The 23,184-nt window shown below is 41.6% G+C and overlaps 2 gene segments (V, D, J or C); one reads left to right on the forward strand and one right to left on the reverse strand.

The window, feature by feature from the left end:
* LOC125738387 (Ig kappa chain V region Mem5-like) overlaps positions 1-23,184 on the reverse strand; it is a 49,432-nt gene that overhangs the window by 9,321 nt on the left and 16,927 nt on the right.
* The window catches only part of LOC125738402 (Ig kappa chain V region 3381-like), a 63,675-nt gene continuing 51,660 nt past the window's right edge, over positions 11,170-23,184 (forward strand). Inside the window, 1 exon segment of the V gene segment in view lies at positions 11,170-11,266. Coding sequence covers positions 11,215-11,266 — 52 coding nt within the window.

The raw sequence follows: 23,184 nt of genomic DNA on the forward strand, positions 1-23,184 counted from the left end.
CCATACGCCCATCAAACTTTCGACGTGCCCGGTACTCTGTTCTTCAGAGACGCACGTCTCAATCAACATCGCAATAACAAATGTTATATTGCTTTGTATAGCTCATAGATCATATTGTTTTGGATTTAACATAGAACATGTATTAGTTATCTGCTTTATAAGAACATAAGAACTATACAAACGAGAGGAGGCCATTCGGCCCATCAAGCTCGCTTGGGGAGAACTAAACTAATAGCTCAGAGTCGTTAAAATCTTATCTAGCTCTGATTTAAAGGAACCCAAGGATTCAGCTTGCACTACATTATCAGGAAGGCTATTCCATACTCTGACTACACGCTGCGTAAAGAAGTGCTTCCTTAAATCCAGCTTGAAATGTTCTCCCGCTAATTTCCACCTATGGCCACGAGTTCGTGTATTTAAACTAATGCTGAAGTAACTATTTGGTTGAACAGCATCCAAACCTGTTAGAATCTTATATACCTGGATCATGTCCCCCCTCAATCTCCTTTGCTTGAGACTGAACAGATTTAGCTCAAGTAACCGTTCCTCGTATGACATTCCTCTAAGACCAGGAATCATTTTTGTGGCCCTACGCTGCACCTTTTCTAAGGCCACAATGTCCTTTTTAAGATATGGTGACCAAACCTGCACACAATATTCTAGGTGAGGTCTCACCAAGGAATTGTATAATCTTAGCATTACCTCCCTTGGCTTATACTCCACACACCTGGAGATATACCCCAACATCCTATTGGCCTTTTTTATTGCTTCCCCACACTGGCGAGAATGGGACATGGAAGCATCAACATACACACCAAGGTCTTTCTCATGATCAGCTACCTTTATTTCAGTGACACCCATGAAATACCTGTACTTTATATTTCTGCTCCCTAGATGGAGTACCTTACATTTATCGACGTTAAATTTCATCTGCCAGGTATCGGCCCAGTCACTAATTAAATCAAGATCCCGCTGTAGCTGCTGAGCCACTAATTCAGTATCTGCTACACCACCCACCTTGGTGTCATCTGCAAATTTCACCAGTTTACTGTATATATTGGTATCCATATCATTTATGTAAATTAGGAACAATAGTGGTCCTAAAATCGAACCCTGCGGTACCCCACTATGAACGCAAGCCCACTGTGACATTGTGCCTCTTATAACTACTCGCTGTTTCCTATCTGTTAACCAGTTATCAATCCAGGTCGCTACGGTACCTAAAATACCAGTCGCTTTGAGTTTAAGTAGGAGCCTCTTGTGGGGGACAACATCAAAAGCCTTTTGGAAATCTAAGTAGATGACATCATAGGCCTTCTTATCATCAACTTCCTGAGTAGCTTCCTCAAAAAACTCCAACAGATTTGTTAAACAGGATCTACCTCTTCTAAATCCATGCTGGCTATCCCGCAAAATGTTATTGGAGTCCAGGTAATCTATCATTTTCTCTTTGATTATAGCCTCCATAACTTTACCAGTTATACAAGTTAGACTGATTGGCCTATAGTTAGACAAATTACTTCTATCCCCTTTTTTGAAAATAGGCGTTATGAAGGCGTGCTTCCAATCAGAAGGTACCACACCTTCAGATAAGGATTTTTGAAACAGTAAAGTTAAGGGTCGGCAAATAATATCCCTCATCTCTTTTAACACTATAGGTAAGATGCCATCAAGGCCCTGTGATTTATTTATTTTGAGCTTAGCTAGGCTTTGCAAAACATCTGCTTCAGTTATATATATATTAGCTATAGACAATGCTGGATAGGTAATAACTGGTAAATTACTAAGGTCCTCAACAGTGAATACCCGTGCAAAACTATCATTGAACTCATTTGCTATATCAATGTCGTTTACTATTATAAGAATGCCTCAAGCCATTATCTTCCCCCTCAGCACCTGCAGTGAGTGCAGCAGTGCAGTCACTGTACAGTCTGACTGAGGGAGGTTTTTGTACGGCTCTGTATCACTGTGTGAACACACCACCACTATGGTAACTCTGACAGTAATAATCTCCTGCATCTTCAGTCTGGACTCCACTGATGGTCAGAGTGAAGTCAGAACTAGATCCGCTGCCAGTGAATCGAGACGGAATCCCAGAGTTACGGCTATTTGCTAATAATATTAGCAGCTTAGGAGCTTCTCCAGGTTTCTGCTGGTACCAGGCCATGCGCTCGCCAGAGCTAGTACTATATACTGGGCTGCTGGTTTTACAGTTTATAGTGACTGTCTGTCCTGAGGAAGCTGATATCAGTTCTGGAGTCTGAGTCACAGTGACCTGACCACTGGATTCTGAAAAGAAATACAAAATAAAAGACATTTAAAGTTGAATTAACATACAAGACTGAGTGACACCAAGATGTCGCTGTCTAATGTTTCACAATTCATCAAGGAATTTGTTGCTAAATAGTCATCCTTGTTCTGTTTTACCGTGAGTGAGGATGAAGAGCAAGATGCTGAGGCTGATCAAAGTCATGTTTGTTTGGAGTCTGTTGTGATGAAGGGCAGCTGTCAGTCATGAAGTGTTAAACCTCCTGGAATATAAACCCTCCCAGAGCACTGAGGCATGAGGTGAGAATGCAAAGTATCGTCTGACTGACATCATAACTGCAGAGGTAACATGAAACGTGTTTTGTTTGAATTCATGAAAACCTCTCAATATGCCCATAGTAGAACTGTAGGTGAAATGGGTGTAAGAGACAAACAAGCAGAATAAATGCATTAAACTACAAACTTTGTGCTTTAATATTATAGAAGATCTTCTCAGACCTTTTAAGGCTGAAGGGATGATACCTGTAGATGGAATTATTGTTTTTTGATCGTCAAATGTCTTTATATTACATTGAAGACTCGACCTTGATCGTGACCAGTAATAACAGACCATTAATGATATTTCGATGTTTGTTGTCCAAATCAGCTGTTTTTTAACCACACATAGTTTAAAGCAGAGCTGAGACCCTGGACAGTCACAGAATCGGTAGGTTTCTGGGTCTGAACCTTTCAGTCCAATAGACTTTCTTCCAGCAGGAGTTACTAAATGATATGTAACAGTTGTTAATGTTATCGGATGATGATTGTTATACTTTTACATTATACCTTAAAATGGAGACAGTGAAAATGTATGTGTCTGAGCGCTGCTTGAAGCTGGTCGAAAGCTGTAGTGCAGGTGTCCGTCCATTCGAAACCGTTCCCCTTCTCTGTAAGATGATGAAGAGGCTTCACGTACGCATGGGCGATCGTCAGTGGATTTATTGCTTTTTGGAGCTACAAACGTTCCTGTTAACTTTAGGGATAACAAAAGAATAATGTCATGAGATTTACTGTAATAAAAATCACTTTCAAATAAAACGAAATGGGTCGCCATTTCCATAATGTTACAGCGCCTTTTAAACCAGATATTTCGGAGGTCCGTGGTGCATTGCAAACCTGTTTTTTTTAGATCGTTTATGAGATATTGTTTAAACAGAGACCGATCGTCCTAAAAAACTCTGTGTCCGTGTAAAAGCTAGACATGATGTGGGGAAGCTCCGACGTGGTCGTTTTGTCTGACGGCGTTTGCACTTGCCGCCTTAAAGTCTTAAACTCGGACCCATTGTCATTTGTAACGTTGCATTAGGGGCAATGGGGCGCGGCTGTAAGAGAGTGGTAATTTATAACAGAATAAAAATAACGTCAAACTTTCTATTCAACTTGGATTTATACGAATATGTATGTCAGGCGAACAGTTGTTACAGACAATAATAATAATAATAATAATAATAATAATAATAATAATAATAATAATAATAATAATAATAGTAATAGTGCCCTGCGATGGGCTGGCCCCCCATCCTGGGTTGTTCCCTGCCTCGTGCCCATTGCTTCCGGGATAGGCTCCGGACCCCCCGCGACCCAATAGGATAAGCAGTTTGGGAAATGGATGGATGGATAATAATAATAATAATAATAATAATAATAATGGTTAGTGTTGCATGCTTATAATTCTGCTTGCGTGTTGATTCGATGTTGATGGACTATCCGCCGGCCGGCAGGTTGATGATCGGGAGATTAACTAAAGATGTTTTGAATTATATGCACGTATGGAATGCAATCCAGCAGGTCAGGTATCGTGAACGAAACACTTAATTCTTAAAATTCTCAAGTTGATTCACCCCCCACCCACTCTAGCATACGCACACGTACGCAAAATTCGGTCAAATTGTTAGACCCCCCTCCGTGCGTACGTACTAAAAGTATGGCCCCTAATCAGGAATTAAATATCCCTGTCGCTGTGTATATATTATTAATATACACTCAGCTGCCAGTGAATCTATACACAGCATCGCTATTTATCATCTATTAAATTGCATGTTTCCTTCATGGCACTTTCCTGAAGCAGACATTTTCTCTCAAACGATGGTTTTAAGTTTTAATTTGCGTTTTGGTTTAAGGACATTTGTGAAAATGACTGTCGCTGCTCTTATTAAGATATACATTAATCAATCAATCAATCAATCAATCAATTAATTAATTGATTCATATCCTTGTCTTCAGTGCAGGGTTGAATTACGCGAGCCGGGAGCCAATTCCAGGAAATACAGGACATGATGTAATGGAGACATAATGCTACCCATCATCCTATGCAGCTAATTGCCCATTTAAAAAGTGTCCCACCATGAGTAAGACTGAGTGCATGTGAAAGGTGTAACAGAATCAGGCTATGACTGCGACATGCAAAGCAGGAGTGTTAGTTCTACGTTGTTTATTGAAACATTTAAAATGCCACATTTCTATCTTCAGGTTATGTCTTTTTTTCCAATGTCTTTCTCTCCTACTCACCAGTAGTTCAACCATATACTTCTGGGTATTTGTTTACTAAAGCCCTTATGAAGGTGATCTTCCTGAAACCCATCCATTCATCCATTTTCCAAACCACTTATCTTACTGGGCCGCTGGGGATGGAATGGGCACGAGGCAGGGAACAACCCAGGATGGGGGGCCAGCCCATCGCAGGGCACACTCATACACCATTCACTCACACTTGCACACCTATGGGCAATTTAGCAAGTCCAATTAGCCTCAGCATGTTTTTGGACTGTGGGGGGAAACCGGAGTACCCGGAGGAAACCCCACGATGACATGGGGAGAACATGCAAACTCCACACGCATGCAAATCCAAGCTTCACCATGTCAGTGGGGGCCATTCTTTAATGATTATTTTCATGTCCCTTCATTGCTATAATAAAAAACTCAGAGGGGCTCTTTTTGTGTGCTGGAATGGAAGTAGCAGTTGCACTTTTTAATTATTCATGGGCAGGTGGAAGTAAAGAGCCACCGAAAGTGTCGCCGGACAGCACCTACCAAGACCGGCATGCCCCCCTCCCACATTGGGTCCCTCTGCGGTCCCTTTGCATAAAATCGCCTGTGCTTTTATATACAATTACTTAAAATTAATGTACTTTATACATGAAGAATAATGATTTTGGATATTAATAAACGAGGCAAGAATTTTTAATATTCTTAAAAGTAATTACTTCATCACTTGAGCACAACACGAAATATAACATAGTAGTATAACTCATACTTTCTCCAGGAGCCCGCGGCTCGTCTCCACCACTTTGCTGTTACCGTCCACCTTCCAGCTCAGCTTCCAGTCGGAGGGGAAGCCCCTGTTGGCCAGGCACATCAGGGTGGCCGTGTTCTTGCTGGACACCTCCACACTGGAGGGGGGCAGGACCGTCAGGGTGGGGGCTCTGTTACCTAGGGGACACCAAAGGGACTTTAGCTCAGAGTCTGAAACAAATTTAGGGCAGCATGACAGTCAGGACCGGATCTAAGGGGGGGGGGGGGGGGGGGGACCATGGACAGAGCTAGTAGAAATGCCGCCACCCCTGTTGCCACTGTACCGTATATAAAAATCATGGACATGAAACATGCATTAGACATATTTGAGATATATAAGTAGACATTGTACCTCCTGCCTGCTCCCTCCACAGTTGCTGCCTGTACTAAAATGGCTAGAACAGATTCTACTTTCTGAGGAAGTTCTGCTCTTTGGATGTGTGTAGCCAGCAGGTGAGGATGTTTTACCTGCCCACAGTGGCCAGTACTTTGCTACCTTACGAAACCCATTAGGAGACCAGTTCCATCACAGGACTGACCGTAGACCCACTGGGGGCAGCTGCAGAAAAACAGATGCTGGAAAAATTGGTGAGCATCATGACCAATTCTGGACACACCCTCCAGGGGGCGCTCTATTGAAGCGCCATTAGCCAGCAGCTCATTCCACCACAGTCTGCTAAGAAGCTCTACTGAAGATCCTTCTTACCCGCTGACACCAGGCACTACAATGCCTCCTTCCTACCTGTCAGCCGCATCCCTACCCATTAAACATGCCAGAAAGCAGACAGCACCAGACTTTTATTAGTTAATTGTGCATAAATGACCTTTACATATTTCATACTTATATCCTGTACCATATTCTGTATGCACTACATGCAGTGTCTTTGCACTTCGTTTCTGCAGTATGTGTCTGTATTTGTGTGCTACATGCAAATGAATGTCCACCTTGGATCAATGAAGAATATATTATCTTTAACAGATTCTGGAAAACTGTATAAAAGGACATTATTTAGGTTAAATGAGTTGCATTGTTTAGCATCATTTAGGTCCATCTTTACATTAATAATTGAACATACAGACATTGGTTTGCATTTGTTTATTCGGGTGTGAAAAGTTTCTGTTGTATGCTCTTGGGTGATAGTCATCATGCAAAAATTCATGAAATTCATGGAAATTTTTTACATAAATTTAGTATAATTAAATAATTAGCTCTGGATTAATACTGCAGACATCCCACATCTCCCAAAATTTCCAGGAATCTTCTGCAAATTAACAGCAGCTACCTGGCACCTGTGAACAATGCACAGCGTCCTAGAAATATGTCTTTGCACTATTTAGTGGAGATAAGCAGGACTCTTAATGAACATGAAGTGATATACAGTATGACCATATTACCGCCCAACCCTAGCATGCACCCCCATCCACCACTGCCTCCTGGTTGTCCCTTATCCCCCTTCCCGAAATTAATATACTGTAACTAAGGTGGGGTGTCTGCAAGTGGATGTTAAAAAAAATGGATGGATGGACAGATAGATGGAAAATGTATGGATGTCTTTAGTAACTGATAGTGAATGGATTAATAGCTACAATGATAGATGCTCTTTAGTCCTACTTGTATTCTCAGTTCTCAGTTTTCCTGCTGGGTAGAGTGGTTACATACAGGAAGTAGATTTGCAAGTTTTTGCTGCCTGACTGCATTAAACAGCAGCTGCGTGAATCTCAGAGGGGATTAAAGAGGGACATTCGAGTCACTTCACAGTCACTGCCGCACAGACATGATGGCTTTACTGGGAATGTTCCTCTGGACACTGGCCCTGTCTGTTCAAGGTGAGTGTCCTCACTATGAGACCAAGACAATGTCTCTCCTTTAAGAACTCATTATAACTCATTGGCCTTTAGTTCTGTGCTATTGTGTTAATCTCTAAATATTTTCACCAAGCTATATAATTGCGCACAGATATTTGTTATGATACAAAAAGATGATTCTCATGCTTTAATTGCAGGCTCTGGGGCTCAGATCATCCTGACTCAGAGTCCAGCAGTGGAATCGGTCACTGTAGGAGGCACTGTCACTCTGAACTGCCAATCCAGCAGCTCAGTTGGGAGCAGCTTAGCCTGGTATCAGCAGAAACCTGGAGAAAGTCCCAAACTTCTCTTCTACTATGTGGGTAACAAGGTGTCTGGGATTCCAGGCCGTTTCTCCGATAGCCGTGATGGTACAAATTATAGGCTGAAAATCAGTGGAGTGCAGGCTGAAGATGCAGGAGATTATTACTGTCAGCAATATTATGAAACACCGTACACACAGTGACACAGCCCAGTACAAAAACCTCACTCAGCTGTGCATGCGCTCAGTCTAGGAAAACTACTATCAAAACTGGCAAGATATATCCAGACTACTGTAATTCACTGGATTCTAATGCTCCTTTATACCCTGAGACCCTGTACTGGATGGTGGGTGCTTATTTATTTATTTTATTTATTTTTATTTGTCATTTTCATTGGGAGATGGTTTCATACTTCAATTTATTGGACTATGCAGCATACTTTTTAGCATTTATCTCCTATAATTTCTATGATGTAAAAATACTTTTATAAATCTGAATATTTATTACTGGTTTATCTTTTGAATTTTATTCATCTTTGCAATGTAAACAGAAGTTTATTGAACTGCTAAAACATGATACATACTGATACAGAATAACATAACGTGTATCAGCTTTTTGTACAGTATATAATAATTGTGTGCTGGAATGATCAAACTGATAAGTTACGTCTTCCTTTATAGACACACCTTCTTGTCATCCTCTTATTGAATATTTAATAGTTCAATGGACTGTCCTTCATATATGTTTGTTAATCTACTATAATATAATACAATGTAATAGTTATTTGTGTTATTGTTGTTTGAAGCTGGGACATCGTGATTTTTGGTTTAATCACAATCAGAATTCCCTTTGCCAGGTATCCCTACATATACTGTAAATGTTTTTTGCTAGTCTCATTGCATGCAACCAACAAAGAACATACATTTAAAAACGACATAAATTCAAAATACACGGTACAAACAAAAGTGAAAATCAGTACAATTTACAGTCAGTAAACCAGTAATTAATACTAAGCTAAACTGGAAAAAAATGTGTTTTCACTATTGGGTTGTGTGTTATCCGCATTTCACCTTGTCGCTCGTACAGTGGATGCCGATCGTTAATGCTGTCCAACCCCTGATGCTTTCTGATCACTGCTAAGCTTGGAACAAATCACATATTATTGTCGATCACGATGTCTTTCACTAGATGGCGCACTTTTCAAAAGATTATTATTAAAGTCAAAACATGTTTTAACAAACATTTTCTTCGAAACGAAGAACCAAAAGAAAATGCGTTGCAGGCAAAGATAATACCACATGCAGCTATAAATAATTCCATTAGGGAAATAATAATCTTAATTAGAAAAAGAATATAGAGCTTGAATGATACTGACATGCAGTACTAAAGTATATAATCAGAATTAAATATCCCTGTCGCTGTGTATACTGTATATTATTAATATACACTCAACTGCCAGTGAATCTATACACAGCATCGCTATTTATCATCTATTAAATTGCATGTTTCCTTCATGGCACTTTCAAGGAACAGCCAACTTCTTTCAAATGATGGTTTTAAGTTTTAATTTGCGTTTTGGTTTAAGGACATTTGTGAAAATGACTGTCGCTGCTCTTATTAAGATGTATATTAATTCATAACCATGTCTTCAGTGCAGGGTTGAAGCGATCAGCCAATCCCAGGAATTACAGGACATGTGGCCGGGATCCCTGGAAAATGTCACTCCATAGCAGAGCACAGACACTCAGAGCGATTCAGAGACACCAGTTCAGCTAACTACATGTTTTTGGATTGTGGGAGGAAGGACCTAGAGGAGACGCATGTGGGACCAGAGAGACCATGCAAACTGCACACACTCAGGACTGCAGTCAGGAATGGACCCCGCAGCCTGGGAGGCCTCACTGCTGATTACTGAGCTAATGTGGTTTAAAAACCCTGCAGTATTTCATGTACTATTTGCAGTTAACCTTATGTATCTGCTTGTTTCTTCATTGGTTATGAGGCACTTCTGTGAAGATGAGATACATTTATAGAGGAATGATTAGGTGAGTGTGGGTTACTGTCAGTGAGGAAATCTGTGAACCAACCACCCACTGTAGATTAGCAGGTCTTTACTAGATGATCTGATAGGGCAACGTTAGCATTTAACATCTTCCTTCTGATTCTGACACAATGCAGAATTAGAACTGAATACCTACCCTGACACACGGCCAGCTGCATGATGTAATGGAGACATAATGCTACCCATCATCCTGAGCAGCTAATTGCCCATGTGAATAGTGTCCCACCATGAGAGAGACTGAGTGCATGTGAAAGGTGTAAGAGGCTCAGGCTGTGATTGAGACAGATACAAGAAAGGAGTGTTAATTCTGCATTGTTTATTGAAACATTAAAAATTCCACATTTCCATCTTCAGGTATTGCCTTCATTTTTTTGTCATTGTCTGTCTCTAATATTAACATGTAGTCTGGTCCCTTTACATAAAATTGACTGTCCCTTTACAATTACTTAAAATGAATGTACTTTATACAATAGATGAAGATTAACGATTTAGTGTACTAATAAACGAGGCAAGTATTGTTAGTATTCTTAAAAGTATTTACTTCATCACTTGAGCACAACACAAAATATAACATAGTAGTATAACTCATACTTTCCCCAGGAGCCCGCGGCTCGTCTCCACCACTTTGCTGTTACCGTCCACCTTCCAGCTCAGCTTCCAGTCGGAGGGGAAGCCCCTGTTGGCCAGGCACATCAGGGTGGCCGTGTTCTTGCTGGACACCTCCACACTGGAGGGGGGCAGGACCGTCAGGGTGGGGGCTGTGTTACCTAGGGGACACCAAAGGGACTTTAGATCAGAGTCTGATACAAATTTAGTTGAATATAACATAACATACAAAGTGCAACATGACAGTCAGGACCGGATGTAAGGGGGGGGGGGGGGGGGACCATGGACAGAGCTAGTAGAAATGTCGCCACCCCTGTTGCCACTGTACCGTATATAAAAATCATGAACATGAAACATGCATTAGACATATGATGCGAACGATGCACAGCGTCCTAGAAATATGTCTTCACGTTATTCAGCGGCGGTAAGCAGGGCTCTTATTGAATGAACAATGAACATGAAGTCATATACAGTATGACCATATTACCTAGCATGCACCCCCATCCACCACCACCTCCTGGTTGTACCTAATCCTCCTTCCCAAAATCAATATACTGTAGCTAAGGCGGGGTGTCTGCAAGTGGGTGTACAAAATGGATGGATGGATGGATGGATGTCATTAATATCTGATAGTGAATGGATTAATAGCTACAATAGTAGATGATCTTTAGTCCTACTTGTATTCTCAGTTCTCAGTTTTCCTGCTGGGTAGAGTGGTTACATACAGGAAGTAGATTTGCAAATTTGTGCTGCCTGACTGCATTAAACAGCAGCTGCGTGAATCTCAGAGGGGATTAAAGAGGGACATTCGAGTCACTTCACAGTCACTGCCGCACAGACATGATGGCTTTACTGGGAATGTTCCTCTGGACACTGGCCCTGTCTGTTCAAGGTGAGTGTCCTCACTATGAGACCAAGACAATGTCTCTCCTTTAAGAACTCATTATAACTCATTGGCCTTTAGTTCTGTGCTATTGTGTTAATCTCTAAATATTTTCACCAAGCTATATAATTGCGCACAGATATTTGTTATGATACAAAAAGATGATTCTCATGCTTTAATTGCAGGCTCTGGGGCTCAGATCATCCTGACTCAGAGTCCAGCAGTGGAATCGGTCACTGTAGGAGGCACTGTCACTCTGAACTGCCAATCCAGCAGCTCAGTTGGGAGCAGCTTAGCCTGGTATCAGCAGAAACCTGGAGAAAGTCCCAAACTTCTCTTCTACTATGTGGGTAGCAAGGTGTCTGGGATTCCAGGCCGTTTCTCAGATAGTCGTGTTGGCACAAATTTCAGGCTGAAAATCAGTGGAGTGCAGGCTGAAGATGCAGGAGATTATTACTGTCAGCAGCATTATGAATATCCGTACACACAGTGACACAGGCCAGTACAAAAACCTCACTCAGCTGTGCATGCGCTCAGTCTAGGAAAACAACTATCAAAACTGGCCAGATATATTCAGACTACTGTAATTCACTGGATTATAATGGTCCTTTATACCCTGAGACCCTGTACTGGATGGTGGGTGCTTATATATTTATTTAATTTTATTTCATTTGTTCATTTTTATTGGGAAATGGTTTCATACTTTAATTTATTAGGCTATGCACCATACTTTTTAGCATTTATCTCTTCTATAATTTCTATGATGAAGAAATACTTTTATACAGTAAATCTGAATATTTTTTACTGGTTTATCTGTCAAATTTTATTCATGTTTGCAATATACACAGAAGTTTATTGAACTGTTTAAACATGATACATATTGATACAGAATAACATAATGTGTATCAGCTTTATGTACAGTATATAATAATTGTGTGCTAGAATGTTCAAACTGATGAGTTATATCTTCCTTTAGAGACACACCTTCCTGTCATCCACGGACTGGTCCTCTTATTGAATATTTAATGGTTCAATGGAATTTCCGTTATATACTTGTACGATTGTTATTTTCATAGTTATTTTTAGTATTGGTGTTTGGAGCTGGGATACTGTGATTTCAGGTGTTTTTAATCACAATCAAAATTCACTTTGTCAGGTTTGCCTACATGTACTGGATTTGTTTTTTGCCACTATCATTAAATGCATCCAAGAAAGAACATACATTTAAAAATGAAACAGATTTAAAATATAAGCGAAAGTGTAAATGAGTACAGATTTTAGTCAGTAACTCAGTATTTAATACTAATCAGAAAATTACCTGTTCATTGTTAATAAATTGATAAGTGTGTTATACCTACAGTATTAGACATTATCCCTTGGGCACTGGCTATCCGTTGGTAGTGCATTCTGATCACATCTAAGCTAGGAAGAAAAATCATGTGTAATGCTTGATCACCATTTTTTCACTAGATGGCGCACTTTTCAAACAATTATGATTGTGGGAGGAACTGTCCAGAGGAGACCCATGTGGACCCAGAGAGAACATGCAAACTAAAGTGGTTCTAAAAATCCTGTAATAAACACTAATATATGTACTATTTTCACTACAGCTATGTGTTGGTTTGTTTTCTTCCTTGTTACTTTATTGATGATGAGGCACTTCTGTGAAGATGAGATACATTTATAGAGGAATGATTAGGTGAGTGTGGGTTACTGTCAGTGAGGAAATCTGTGAACCAACCACCCACTGTAGATTAGCAGGTCTTTCCTAGATGATCCAATAGTGCCACACTAGCATTTAGCATCTTCCCACTGGTTGTGACACAAGGCAGAATTAGATGTAAAAATATAACCTGCCACAGAGTCAGCTGCTTGAGGTAATGTAGACATAATGCTACCCATCATCCAATGCAGCTGGTGAGTAGATAGATCTGCGGATGCGCTGGGACACATTATCAGTGATGTTTCCTGATATCCTCGGGTGTTTCGGGTCTCACAACATCAGACACCCTCCCTCAGGCGACCCAGCCGGGGCTGATCAGACCCCGAATTGTGTCCCAGCAACATTGGCCCACGTTTTGGACCTTTTCATTCACATCCACCTGGAGGCTTTCTCTGCAGCCTCTTTGGTGGACTTGATGACTTTCCTCTCTGCTGCTCCTGTGATGCCGAGGAGAGTGTAGGTTTTGCACAGGGAGTGGGCCGCAAAGCCCCGACATCCGACCTCTATTGGCTCACAACAGGTTTTCCAGCCTCTCCTCCGGCATTCCTCTATGACCTCGTTGTATTTGGGTCGCTTGCGTTCATTGGCCTCTTCCATGTGGTCCTCCCAGGGGACTGTTAAGTCCAATACAAGGACTTGCTTAGAAGAGGCAGATGTCAGCACCCTGTCTGGTCTCAAAGAGGTTGGTGTAACATACTCTGGGAACTTGAGCTGCCTGCCCAAGTCAACCCGCAGTTCCCAGTCTGATGCCGATGAAAGTAGGCCGGCTGCTGGTATTGGCTGTGCTCATGGCTTCTCTCCAGCTTTCACAAAAGGTACTGCCCTCTGGCTGCAGATGCGTTTGTTAGCCACTGATTTGGAGATGGTCTCGGCCACTGTCTTCAGTACCTGGTCATGGCGCCAGCGGTAGCATCCTCCTCCGAGGGCTGCTGGGCAGCTGCTAAGGATGTGTTCCAATGTGCCCCTTCCTGGGCATTGAGGACATGTTGGACATGGCTTGGTAGCACGTCGTACACAGCATGGACCATGAACTTTATACGTTGTGGCTCTGCCTTCCACACGTCATTCCAGGTCAGCTTCCTCTCCAGCGCTCCTTCCCACCTTGTTGATTCTCCCTGCTGCCGCATGCTCAGCATCCTGCTAGTCCTCACCTCCTTAACACCTGCCCGCACCTCCTCCGGGATAAGATGGCGTCTGTCCTTTCCCTTGGCCAGGTCGCACCGTGGCTGTGGGAAGGCCCCCAGCCATGCTCGTCCGATGGCTACCGTTCCCAACAAAGCGCTGTGTCTTAGTTGATATTCAGCCATCTCTAGCCCCTCTTCAGCTCTGAACTTCCTGCCAGTCCTCACCACAATGCCTGCTGATGCAACTCTGGAGTCGCTGGATTCTCAATAGACAAGTGTCTCTCCTATGCGCCGCAACTCTGAATTCCTCTTCCAGGCTGCTGAAAGGAAGCTGAAGTTTGTTGCTCTTGCCATACAGCACATGTAAGACTGCGTGGCAGGCCCAGCTTAGTGCCTATATGAAAAGTGTCCCACCTTGAGCGAGACTGAGTGCGTGTGAAAGGTGTGAGAGGCTTGCTGTAGGCTTATCCCTAACCCATTAAACATGCCAGGAAGCAGACAGCACCTGACTTTTATTAGTTAATTGTGCATAAATGACCTTTACATATTTCATACTTATATCCTGTACCATATTCTGTATGCACTACATGCAGTGTCTTTGCACTTTGTTTCTGCATTATGTGTCTGTATCTCTGTACTACATGCAAATGAATTTCCACCTTGGATCAATGAAGAATATATTACCTTTAACAAATTCTGGAAAACTGTAGAAAAGGACTTCATTTAGGTTAAATGAGTTGCATTGTTTAGCATCATTTTGGTCCATCTTTACATTAATAATTGAACATACAGACATTGGTTTGCATTTGTTTATTGGGGTGTGAGAAATTTCTGTTGTATGCTCTTGGGTGATTAATGTTACTTAGTGTTCACATTAAATAGACAGGCAATATTTTTCAAAATCATTTTTTGCATGAATTTAAATATAATTAAATTATAAACTCCAGATTAATACTGCAAACATCCCACATCTCCCTGATTTTCCGGGAATCTTCTGCAAATTATCAGCAGCTACCTGACACCTGTGAACAATGCACAGTGTATTAGAAATATGTCTTCACGTTATTCAGCGGCGGTAAGCAGGGCTCTTATTGAATGAACATGAAGTGATATACAGTATGACCATATCACCTAGCATGCACCCCCATCCACCACCACCTCCTGGTTGTACCTAATCCTCCTTCCCGAAATCAATATACTTTAACTAATGTGGGGTGTCTGCAAGTGGGTGTACAAAATGGATGGATGGATGGATGGATGTCTTTGTATGTTGTACCTATTCTCAGTTCTCAGTTTTCCTGCTGGGTAGAGTGGTTACATACAGGAAGTAGATTTGCAAGTTTTTGCTGCCTGACTGCATTAAACAGCAGCTGCGTGAATCTCAGAGGGGATTAAAGAGGGACATTCGAGTCACTTCACAGTCACTGCTGCACAGACATGATGGCTTTACTGGGAATGTTCCTCTGGACACTGGCCCTGTCTGTTCAAGGTGAGTGTCCTCACTATGAGACCAAGACAATGTCTCTCCTTTAAGAACTCATTATAACTCATTGGCCTTTGGTTCTGTGCTATTGTGTTAATCTCTAAATATTTTCACCAAGCTATATAATTGCGCACAGATATTTGTTATGATACAAAAAGATGATTCTCATGCTTTATTTGCAGGCTCTGGGGCTCAGATCATCCTGACTCAGAGTCCAGCAGTGGAATCGGTCGCTGAAGGAGTCACTGTCACTCTGAACTGCCAATCCAGCAGCTCTTCAGTTGGGAGCAGCTTAGCCTGGTATCAGCAGAAACCTGGAGAAAGTCCCAAACTTCTCTTCTCCTCAGTGGGTAGCAAGGTGTCTGGGATTCCAGACCGTTTCTCAGATAGTCGTGATGGCACAAATTTCAGGCTGAAAATCAGTGGAGTGCAGGCTGAAGATGCAGGAGATTATTACTGTCAACAGCATGCTAGCTGGCCGTACACACAGTGACACAGGCCAGTACAAAAACCTCACTCAGCTGTGCATGCGCTCAGTCTAGGAAAACTACTATCAAAACTGGCAAGATATATCCAGACTACTGTAATTCACTGGATGCTAATGCTCCTTTTTACCCTGAGACCCTGTATTGGATGGTGGGTGCTTATTTATTTATTTTATTTATTTTTATTTGTCATTTTCATTGGGAGATGGTTTCATACTTCAATTTATTGGACTATGCAGCATACTTTTTAGCATTTATCTCCTATAATTTCTATGATGTAAAAATACTTTTATAAATCTGAATATTTATTACTGGTTTATCTGTTGAATTTTATTCATCTTTGCAATATACACGGAAGTTTATTGAACTGCTAAAACATGATACATACTGATACAGAATAACATAACGTGTATCAGCTTTTTGTACAGTATATAATAATTGTGTGCTAGAATGATCAAACTGATAAGTTACGTCTTCCTTTATAGACACACCTTCTTGTCATCCTCTTATTGAATATTTAATGGTTCAATGGACTGTCCTTCATATATGTTTGTTAATCTACTATAATATAATACAATGTAATAGTTATTTGTGTTATTGTTGTTTGAATCTGGGACATCGTGATCTTTGGTTTAATCACAATCAGGATTCCCTTTGCCAGGTATCCCTACATATACTGTAAATGTTTTTTGCTACTCTCATTGCATGCAACCAACAAAGAACATACATTTAAAAACGACATAAATTCAAAATACACGGTACAAACAAAAGTGTAAATCAGTACAACTTACAGTCAGTAAACCAGTAATTAATACTAAGCTAAACTGGAAAAAAATGTGTTTTCACTATTGGGTTGTGTGTTTGTTCTCACCATGTCATCGTGGGGTTTCCTCTGGTTTCCCACCACAGTCCAAAAACATGCTGAGGGACTGAATGTGAGTGAATGGTGTGTGAGTGTGCCCTGCGATGGGATGGTCCCCCATCCTGGGTTGTTCCCTGCCTCGTTCCCGTTGCTTCCGGGATTGGCTCTGGACCCCCCGCGACCCAGTAGGATAAGCGGTTTGGAAAATAGATCGATGGATGGAGTTGTATTTTATCCGCATTTCACTCTATCCCTCGTACAGTGGATGCCGATCGTTAATGCTGTGCAATCCCTGATGGATTCTGATCTCGGCTAAGCTTGGAACAAATCACATATTATTGTTGATCACAGTGTCTTTCACTAGATGGCGCACTTTTCAAAAGATTATTATTAAAGTTAAAACATGTTTTAACAAACATTTTCTTCGAAACGAAGAACCAAAAGAAAATGCGTTGCAGGCAAAGATAATACCACATGCAGCTATAAATAATTCCATTAGGGAAATAATAATCAAACTTTTAATTAGAAAAAGAATGTAGAGGTCGATAGATACTGACATACTGTATTATATAATAAGGAATTAAATATCCCTGTCGCTGTGTATACTGTATATTATTAATATACACTCAGCTGCCAGTGAATCTATACACAGCATCGCTATTTATCATCTATTAAATTGCATGTTTCCTTCCTGGCACTTTCAAGGAACAGCCAACTTCTTTCAAATGATGGTTTTAAGTTTTAATTTGCGTTTTGGTTTAAGGACATTTGTGAAAATGACTGTCGCTGCTGTAACTAAGATATATACTGAACAAAAATATAAACGCAACACTCTTGTTTCTGCTCCCATTTTTCATGAGATGGACTTAAAGACCTACAATTCATTCCAGATACACAATATTACCATTTCTCTCAAACATTTCTCACAAATCAGTCTAAATGTGTGATAGTGAGCACTTCTGCTTTGCTGAGATAATCCATCCCACCTCACAGGTGTGCCACATCAAGATGCTGATCTGACATCATGGGTAGTGCACAGGTGTACCTTATACTGCCCACAATAAAAGGCCACCCTGGAATGTGCAGTTTTTTGCTTTATTGGGGGTCTGGGGACTCAGAACCGGTCAGTATCTGGTGTGACCACCATTTGCCTCATGCAATGCAACACATCTTCTTCGCATAGAGTTTATCAGATTGTCAATTGTGGCCTGTGGAATGTTGGTCCACTCCTCTTCAATGGCTGTGCGAAGTTGTTGGATATTAGTGGGAACTGGTACACGCTGTCGTATACGCCGGTCAAGCACATCCCAAACATGCTCAACGGGTGACATGTCCGGTGAGTATGCTGGCCATGCAAGAACTGGGACATTTTCAGCTTCCAAGAACTGTGTACAGATCCTTGAAACATGGGGCCGTGCATTATCTGTCTGAGTGGCTGGTCTCAGACGATCTTGGAGGTGAACCTGCTGGATGTGGAGGTCCTGGGCTGGTGTGGTTACACGTGGTCTGCGGTTGTGAGGCCGGTTGGATGTACTGCCATATTCTCTGAAACGCCTTTGGAGACGGCTTATGGTTGAGAAATGAACATTCAATGCACGAGCAACAGATCTGGTTGACATTCCTGCTGTCAGCATGCCAATTGCACGCTCCCTCAATGCTTGTGGCATCTGTGGCATTTTGCTGTGAGACAAAACTGCACATTCCAGGGTGGCCTTTTATTGTGGGCAGTATAAGGTACACCTGTGCACTACCCATGATGTCAGATCAGCATCTTGATGTGGCACACCTGTGAGGTGGGATGGATTATCTCAGCAAAGCAGAAGTGCTCACTATCACACATTTAGACTGATTTGTGAGAAATGTTTGAGAGAAATGGTAATATTGTGTATCTGGAATGAATTGTAGATCTTTAAGTCCATCTCATGAAAAATGGGAGCAAAAACAAAAGTGTTGCGTTTATATTTTTGTTCAGTGTAGATTAATTCATTAATTCATAACCATGTCTTCAGTGCAGGGTTGAAGCGATAAGCCAATCCCAGGAATTACAGGACATGTGGCCGGGATCCCTGGAAAATGTCACTCCATAGCAGAGCACAGACACTCAGAGCGATTCAGAGACACCAGTTCAGCTAACTACATGTTTTTGGATTGTGGGAGGAAGGACCTAGAGGAGACGCATGTGGGACCAGAGAGACCATGCAAACTGCACACACTCAGGACTGCAGTCAGGAACGGACCCCGCAGCCTGGGAGGCCTCACTGCTGATTACTGAGCTAATGTGGTTTAAAAACCCTGCAGTATTTCATGTACTATTTGCAGTTAACCTTATGTATCTGCTTGTTTCTTCATTGGTTATGAGGCACTTCTGTGAAGATGAGACACATTTATAGAGGAATGATTAGGTGAGTGTGGGTTACTGTCAGTGAGGAAATCTGTGAACCAACCACCCACTGTAGATTAGCAGGTCTTTACTAGATGATCCAATAGGGCCACGCTAGCATTTAGCATCTTCCTTCTGATTCTGACACAATGCAGAATTAGAACTGAATATCTACCCTGACACACGGCCAGCTGCATGATGTAATAGAGACATAATGCTACCCATCATCCTGAGCAGCTAATTGCCCATGTGAATAGTGTCCCACCATGAGAGAGACTGAGTGCATGTGAAAGGTGTAACAGACTCAGGCTGTGATTGAGACAGATACAACACAGGAGTGTTAATTCTGCATTGTTTATTGAAACATTAAAAATTCCACATTTCCATCTTCAGGTATTGCCTTCATTTTTTGTCATTGTCTGTCTCTAATATTAACATGTAGTCTGGTCCCTTTACATAAAATTGACTGTCCCTTTACAATTACTTAAAATGAATGTACTTTATACAGTAGATGAAGAATAACGATTTAGTGTGCTAATAAACGAGGCAAGTATTTTTAGTATTCTTAAAAGTATTTACTTCATCACTTGAGCACAACACGAAATATAACATAGTAGTATAACTCATACTTTCCCCAGGAGCCCGCGGCTCGTCTCCACCACTTTGCTGTTACCGTCCACCTTCCAGCTCAGCTTCCAGTCGGAGGGGAAGCCCCTGTTGGCCAGGCACATCAGGGTGGCCGTGTTCTTGCTGGACACCTCCACACTGGAGGGGGGCAGGACCGTCAGGGTGGGGGCTCTGTTACCTAGGGGACACCAAGGGACACAAATTTAGTTGAATATAACATGACATACAAAGTGCAGCATGACAGTCAGGACCGGATCTAAGGGGGGGGGGGGGGGGGGACCATGGACAGAGCTAGTAGAAATGTCGCCACCCCTGTTGCCACTGTACGGTATATAAAAATCATGAACATGAAACATGCATTAGTCATATGATGCGAACGATGCACAGTGTCCTAGAAATATGTCTTCACGTTATTCAGCGGCGGTAAGCAGGGCTCTTATTGACTGAACATGAAGTGATATACAGTATGACCATATCACCTAGCATGCACCCCCATCCACCACCACCTCCTGGTTGTCCCTAATCCTCCTTCCCGAAATCAATATACTGTAACTAAGGTGGGGTGTCTGCAAATGGATGTTAAAAAAAATGGATGGATGGACAGATAGATGGAAAATGTAAGATGTCTTTAATAACTGATAGTGAATGGATTAATAGCTACAATAGTAGATGATCTTTAGTCCTACTTGTATTCTCAGTTCTCAGTTTTCCTGCTGGGTAGAGTGATTACATACAGGAAGTAGATTTGCAAGTTTTTGCTGCCTGACTGCATTAAACAGCAGCTGCGTGAATCTCAGAGGGGATTAAAGAGGGACAATCGAGTCACTTCACAGTCACTGCTGCACAGACATGATGGCTTTACTGGGAATGTTCCTCTGGACACTGGCCCTGTCTGTTCAAGGTGAGTGTCCTCACTATGAGACCAAGACAATGTCTCTCCTTTAAGAACTCATTATAACTCATTGTACTTTAGTTCTGTGCTATTGTGTTAATCTCTAAATATTTTCACCAAGCTATATAATTGCGCACAGATATTTGTTATGATACAAAAAGATGATTCTCATGCTTTATTTGCAGGCTCCGGGGCTCAGATCATCCTGACTCAGAGTCCAGCAGTGGAATCGGTCACTGTAGGAGTCACTGTCACTCTGAACTGCCAATCCAGCAGCTCTTCAGTTGGGAGCTACTTAGCCTGGTATCTGCAGAAACCTGGAGAAAGTCCCAAACTTCTCTTCTCCTCAGTGGGTAGCAAGGTGTCTGGGATTCCAGGTCGTTTCTCCGATAGCCGTGATGGGACAAATTACAGGCTGAAAATCAGTGGAGTGCAGGCTGAAGATGCAGGAGACTATTACTGTCAGCAGTATGCTAACTGGCCGTAGACACAGTGACACAGGCCAGTACAAAAACCTCACTCCACTGTGCATATGCTCAGTCTATCTACTACTATCAAAACTACTATCAAAATTGGTAGATTTCCCAAGATAGATCCTGACTACAGTAATTTACTGGATTCTGATGATCTTTTATACCCTGAAACCCTGTACTGGATGGGGAATGCTTATTTTATTTATTTTTTTTTGTCCAATTTCATTCTGACATTTGGTAATGATTAATTTATTGTGCTAAGCAGTTTGCTTCAATGGATTCAAAACACCACAACTTTTTTACTTTCAATTTCTATTTTGAAAAAATACTTTAAAAAGTCTGACTATTTCTTACTGGTTTGACTAGTCTATCTATTTTTGTTCATCTTTGTAACATGCAGAGAAGTTCACTGAAATGATTAAACATGATATGTATTGACTGACAGCATAACATGCTGTATATCCGCTCTGTGAATATCCTCCCAAGGCAGAAAAGTGTCCTTCAATTCTACATTATTTGTGATTTTCTATGTCTTTGGAGAAAATAAGACATCTAACAATTTAGATTTTTTCAAATTTATTTTTATTTTTTATTTCACAGCATGTCCTCTTTAGTGTACAACAGGAATAAATACGTTTCCTTACATCAGTGTTTTCATTTTTTCCACTGTCTTCCTCTCCCACTCACCTGTAGTGCAACCATATATTTCTGGGTATTTGGTTACTAAAAACCTTATGAAGATGATCTTCCTGAAACCTCACTTGTTTATTCCCATTGATAGAGTGAGACAGCGGACAGAACCACATTGCACAGGGCTGCATGGGCAGCGGATGGGATCTTTATTTGGGGATAATAAGGTTTTTTTTTTTCACAGAGAACAGCCTGGGGTAGGGACTGGACAGACAGCACAGACTATGGGCGTATGAACGGGAGCTGCTGTTTCGCCAGGGGCTGAAATGGAAAGCAAACGGGCAGGTGGGGGGCAGGAAGAGCTCAGACCATCCGGGGTTTTGGAAAGGATTGGCAGGGCTGTGAGGCCTGAGGTTTCGTCTGGTTCACTAGAGACGAAGGGCGAAAACAGAACAGAGCAATTTGAAGCCGTTACAGCAGGACAGGCAGTTATTTTCTGTGGTGGGTCAAAGCCGAGCTTCACCATGTCAGTGGGGGCCGTTCTTGACTGATTATTTTCATGTCCCTTCATTGCTATAATAGAAAACTTGGAGGGGCTCTTTTTGTGCTGGTATGGAAGTAGCAGTTGCATTTTTTGATTATTCATGGGCAGGTGGAAGTAAAGAGTCACCCAAAGTGTCGCCGGACTGCACCTCCCAAGACCGGCATGCCCCCATCCCACACTGGGAGTCCTCTGTGGTCCCAATGCATGAAATTGCCTTTGCCTTCACATTCAATTATTTTAAATAAATATGGTTTATAAACAAAGAATAATAAAACTTTTCTGTACTCATAAACGAGGCAAAGGACAGTCATGCTTCTCAGAAAATGTTATTAAAATTCTTAAATGCATTTAATTCATCATTGAGCGTCACACAAAACATGACCCAGAAACAATCTAATCAAGGATATAAACATATTATATATATAAAAGGATACTAGTAAAATTTATACTTTATGCATTTAAAGTACTTCATAGAAGCGTGTAGCAGAGCACAGTAAAAACACAGTAATCAGCCGCTCATCACAGGTGACGCTGAGCTCATCTGCCCTGAACAGTCGGCCCTCTGTAGTCCTGCAGACAGACACCTTTCAATATGACTCCGTAAAGCAAACAAGGATGCGAAAAAGCAACTCAGCGTAACAGTGGGGAGCAGAAAGGCGTCACCAGAGGCACAAGCCTTGATATGGTCCTGGGGACTAAAAGTG

This window comes from Brienomyrus brachyistius, chromosome 3 (assembly GCF_023856365.1).
Source record: "Brienomyrus brachyistius isolate T26 chromosome 3, BBRACH_0.4, whole genome shotgun sequence".
Lineage (NCBI taxonomy): Eukaryota > Metazoa > Chordata > Actinopteri > Osteoglossiformes > Mormyridae > Brienomyrus > Brienomyrus brachyistius.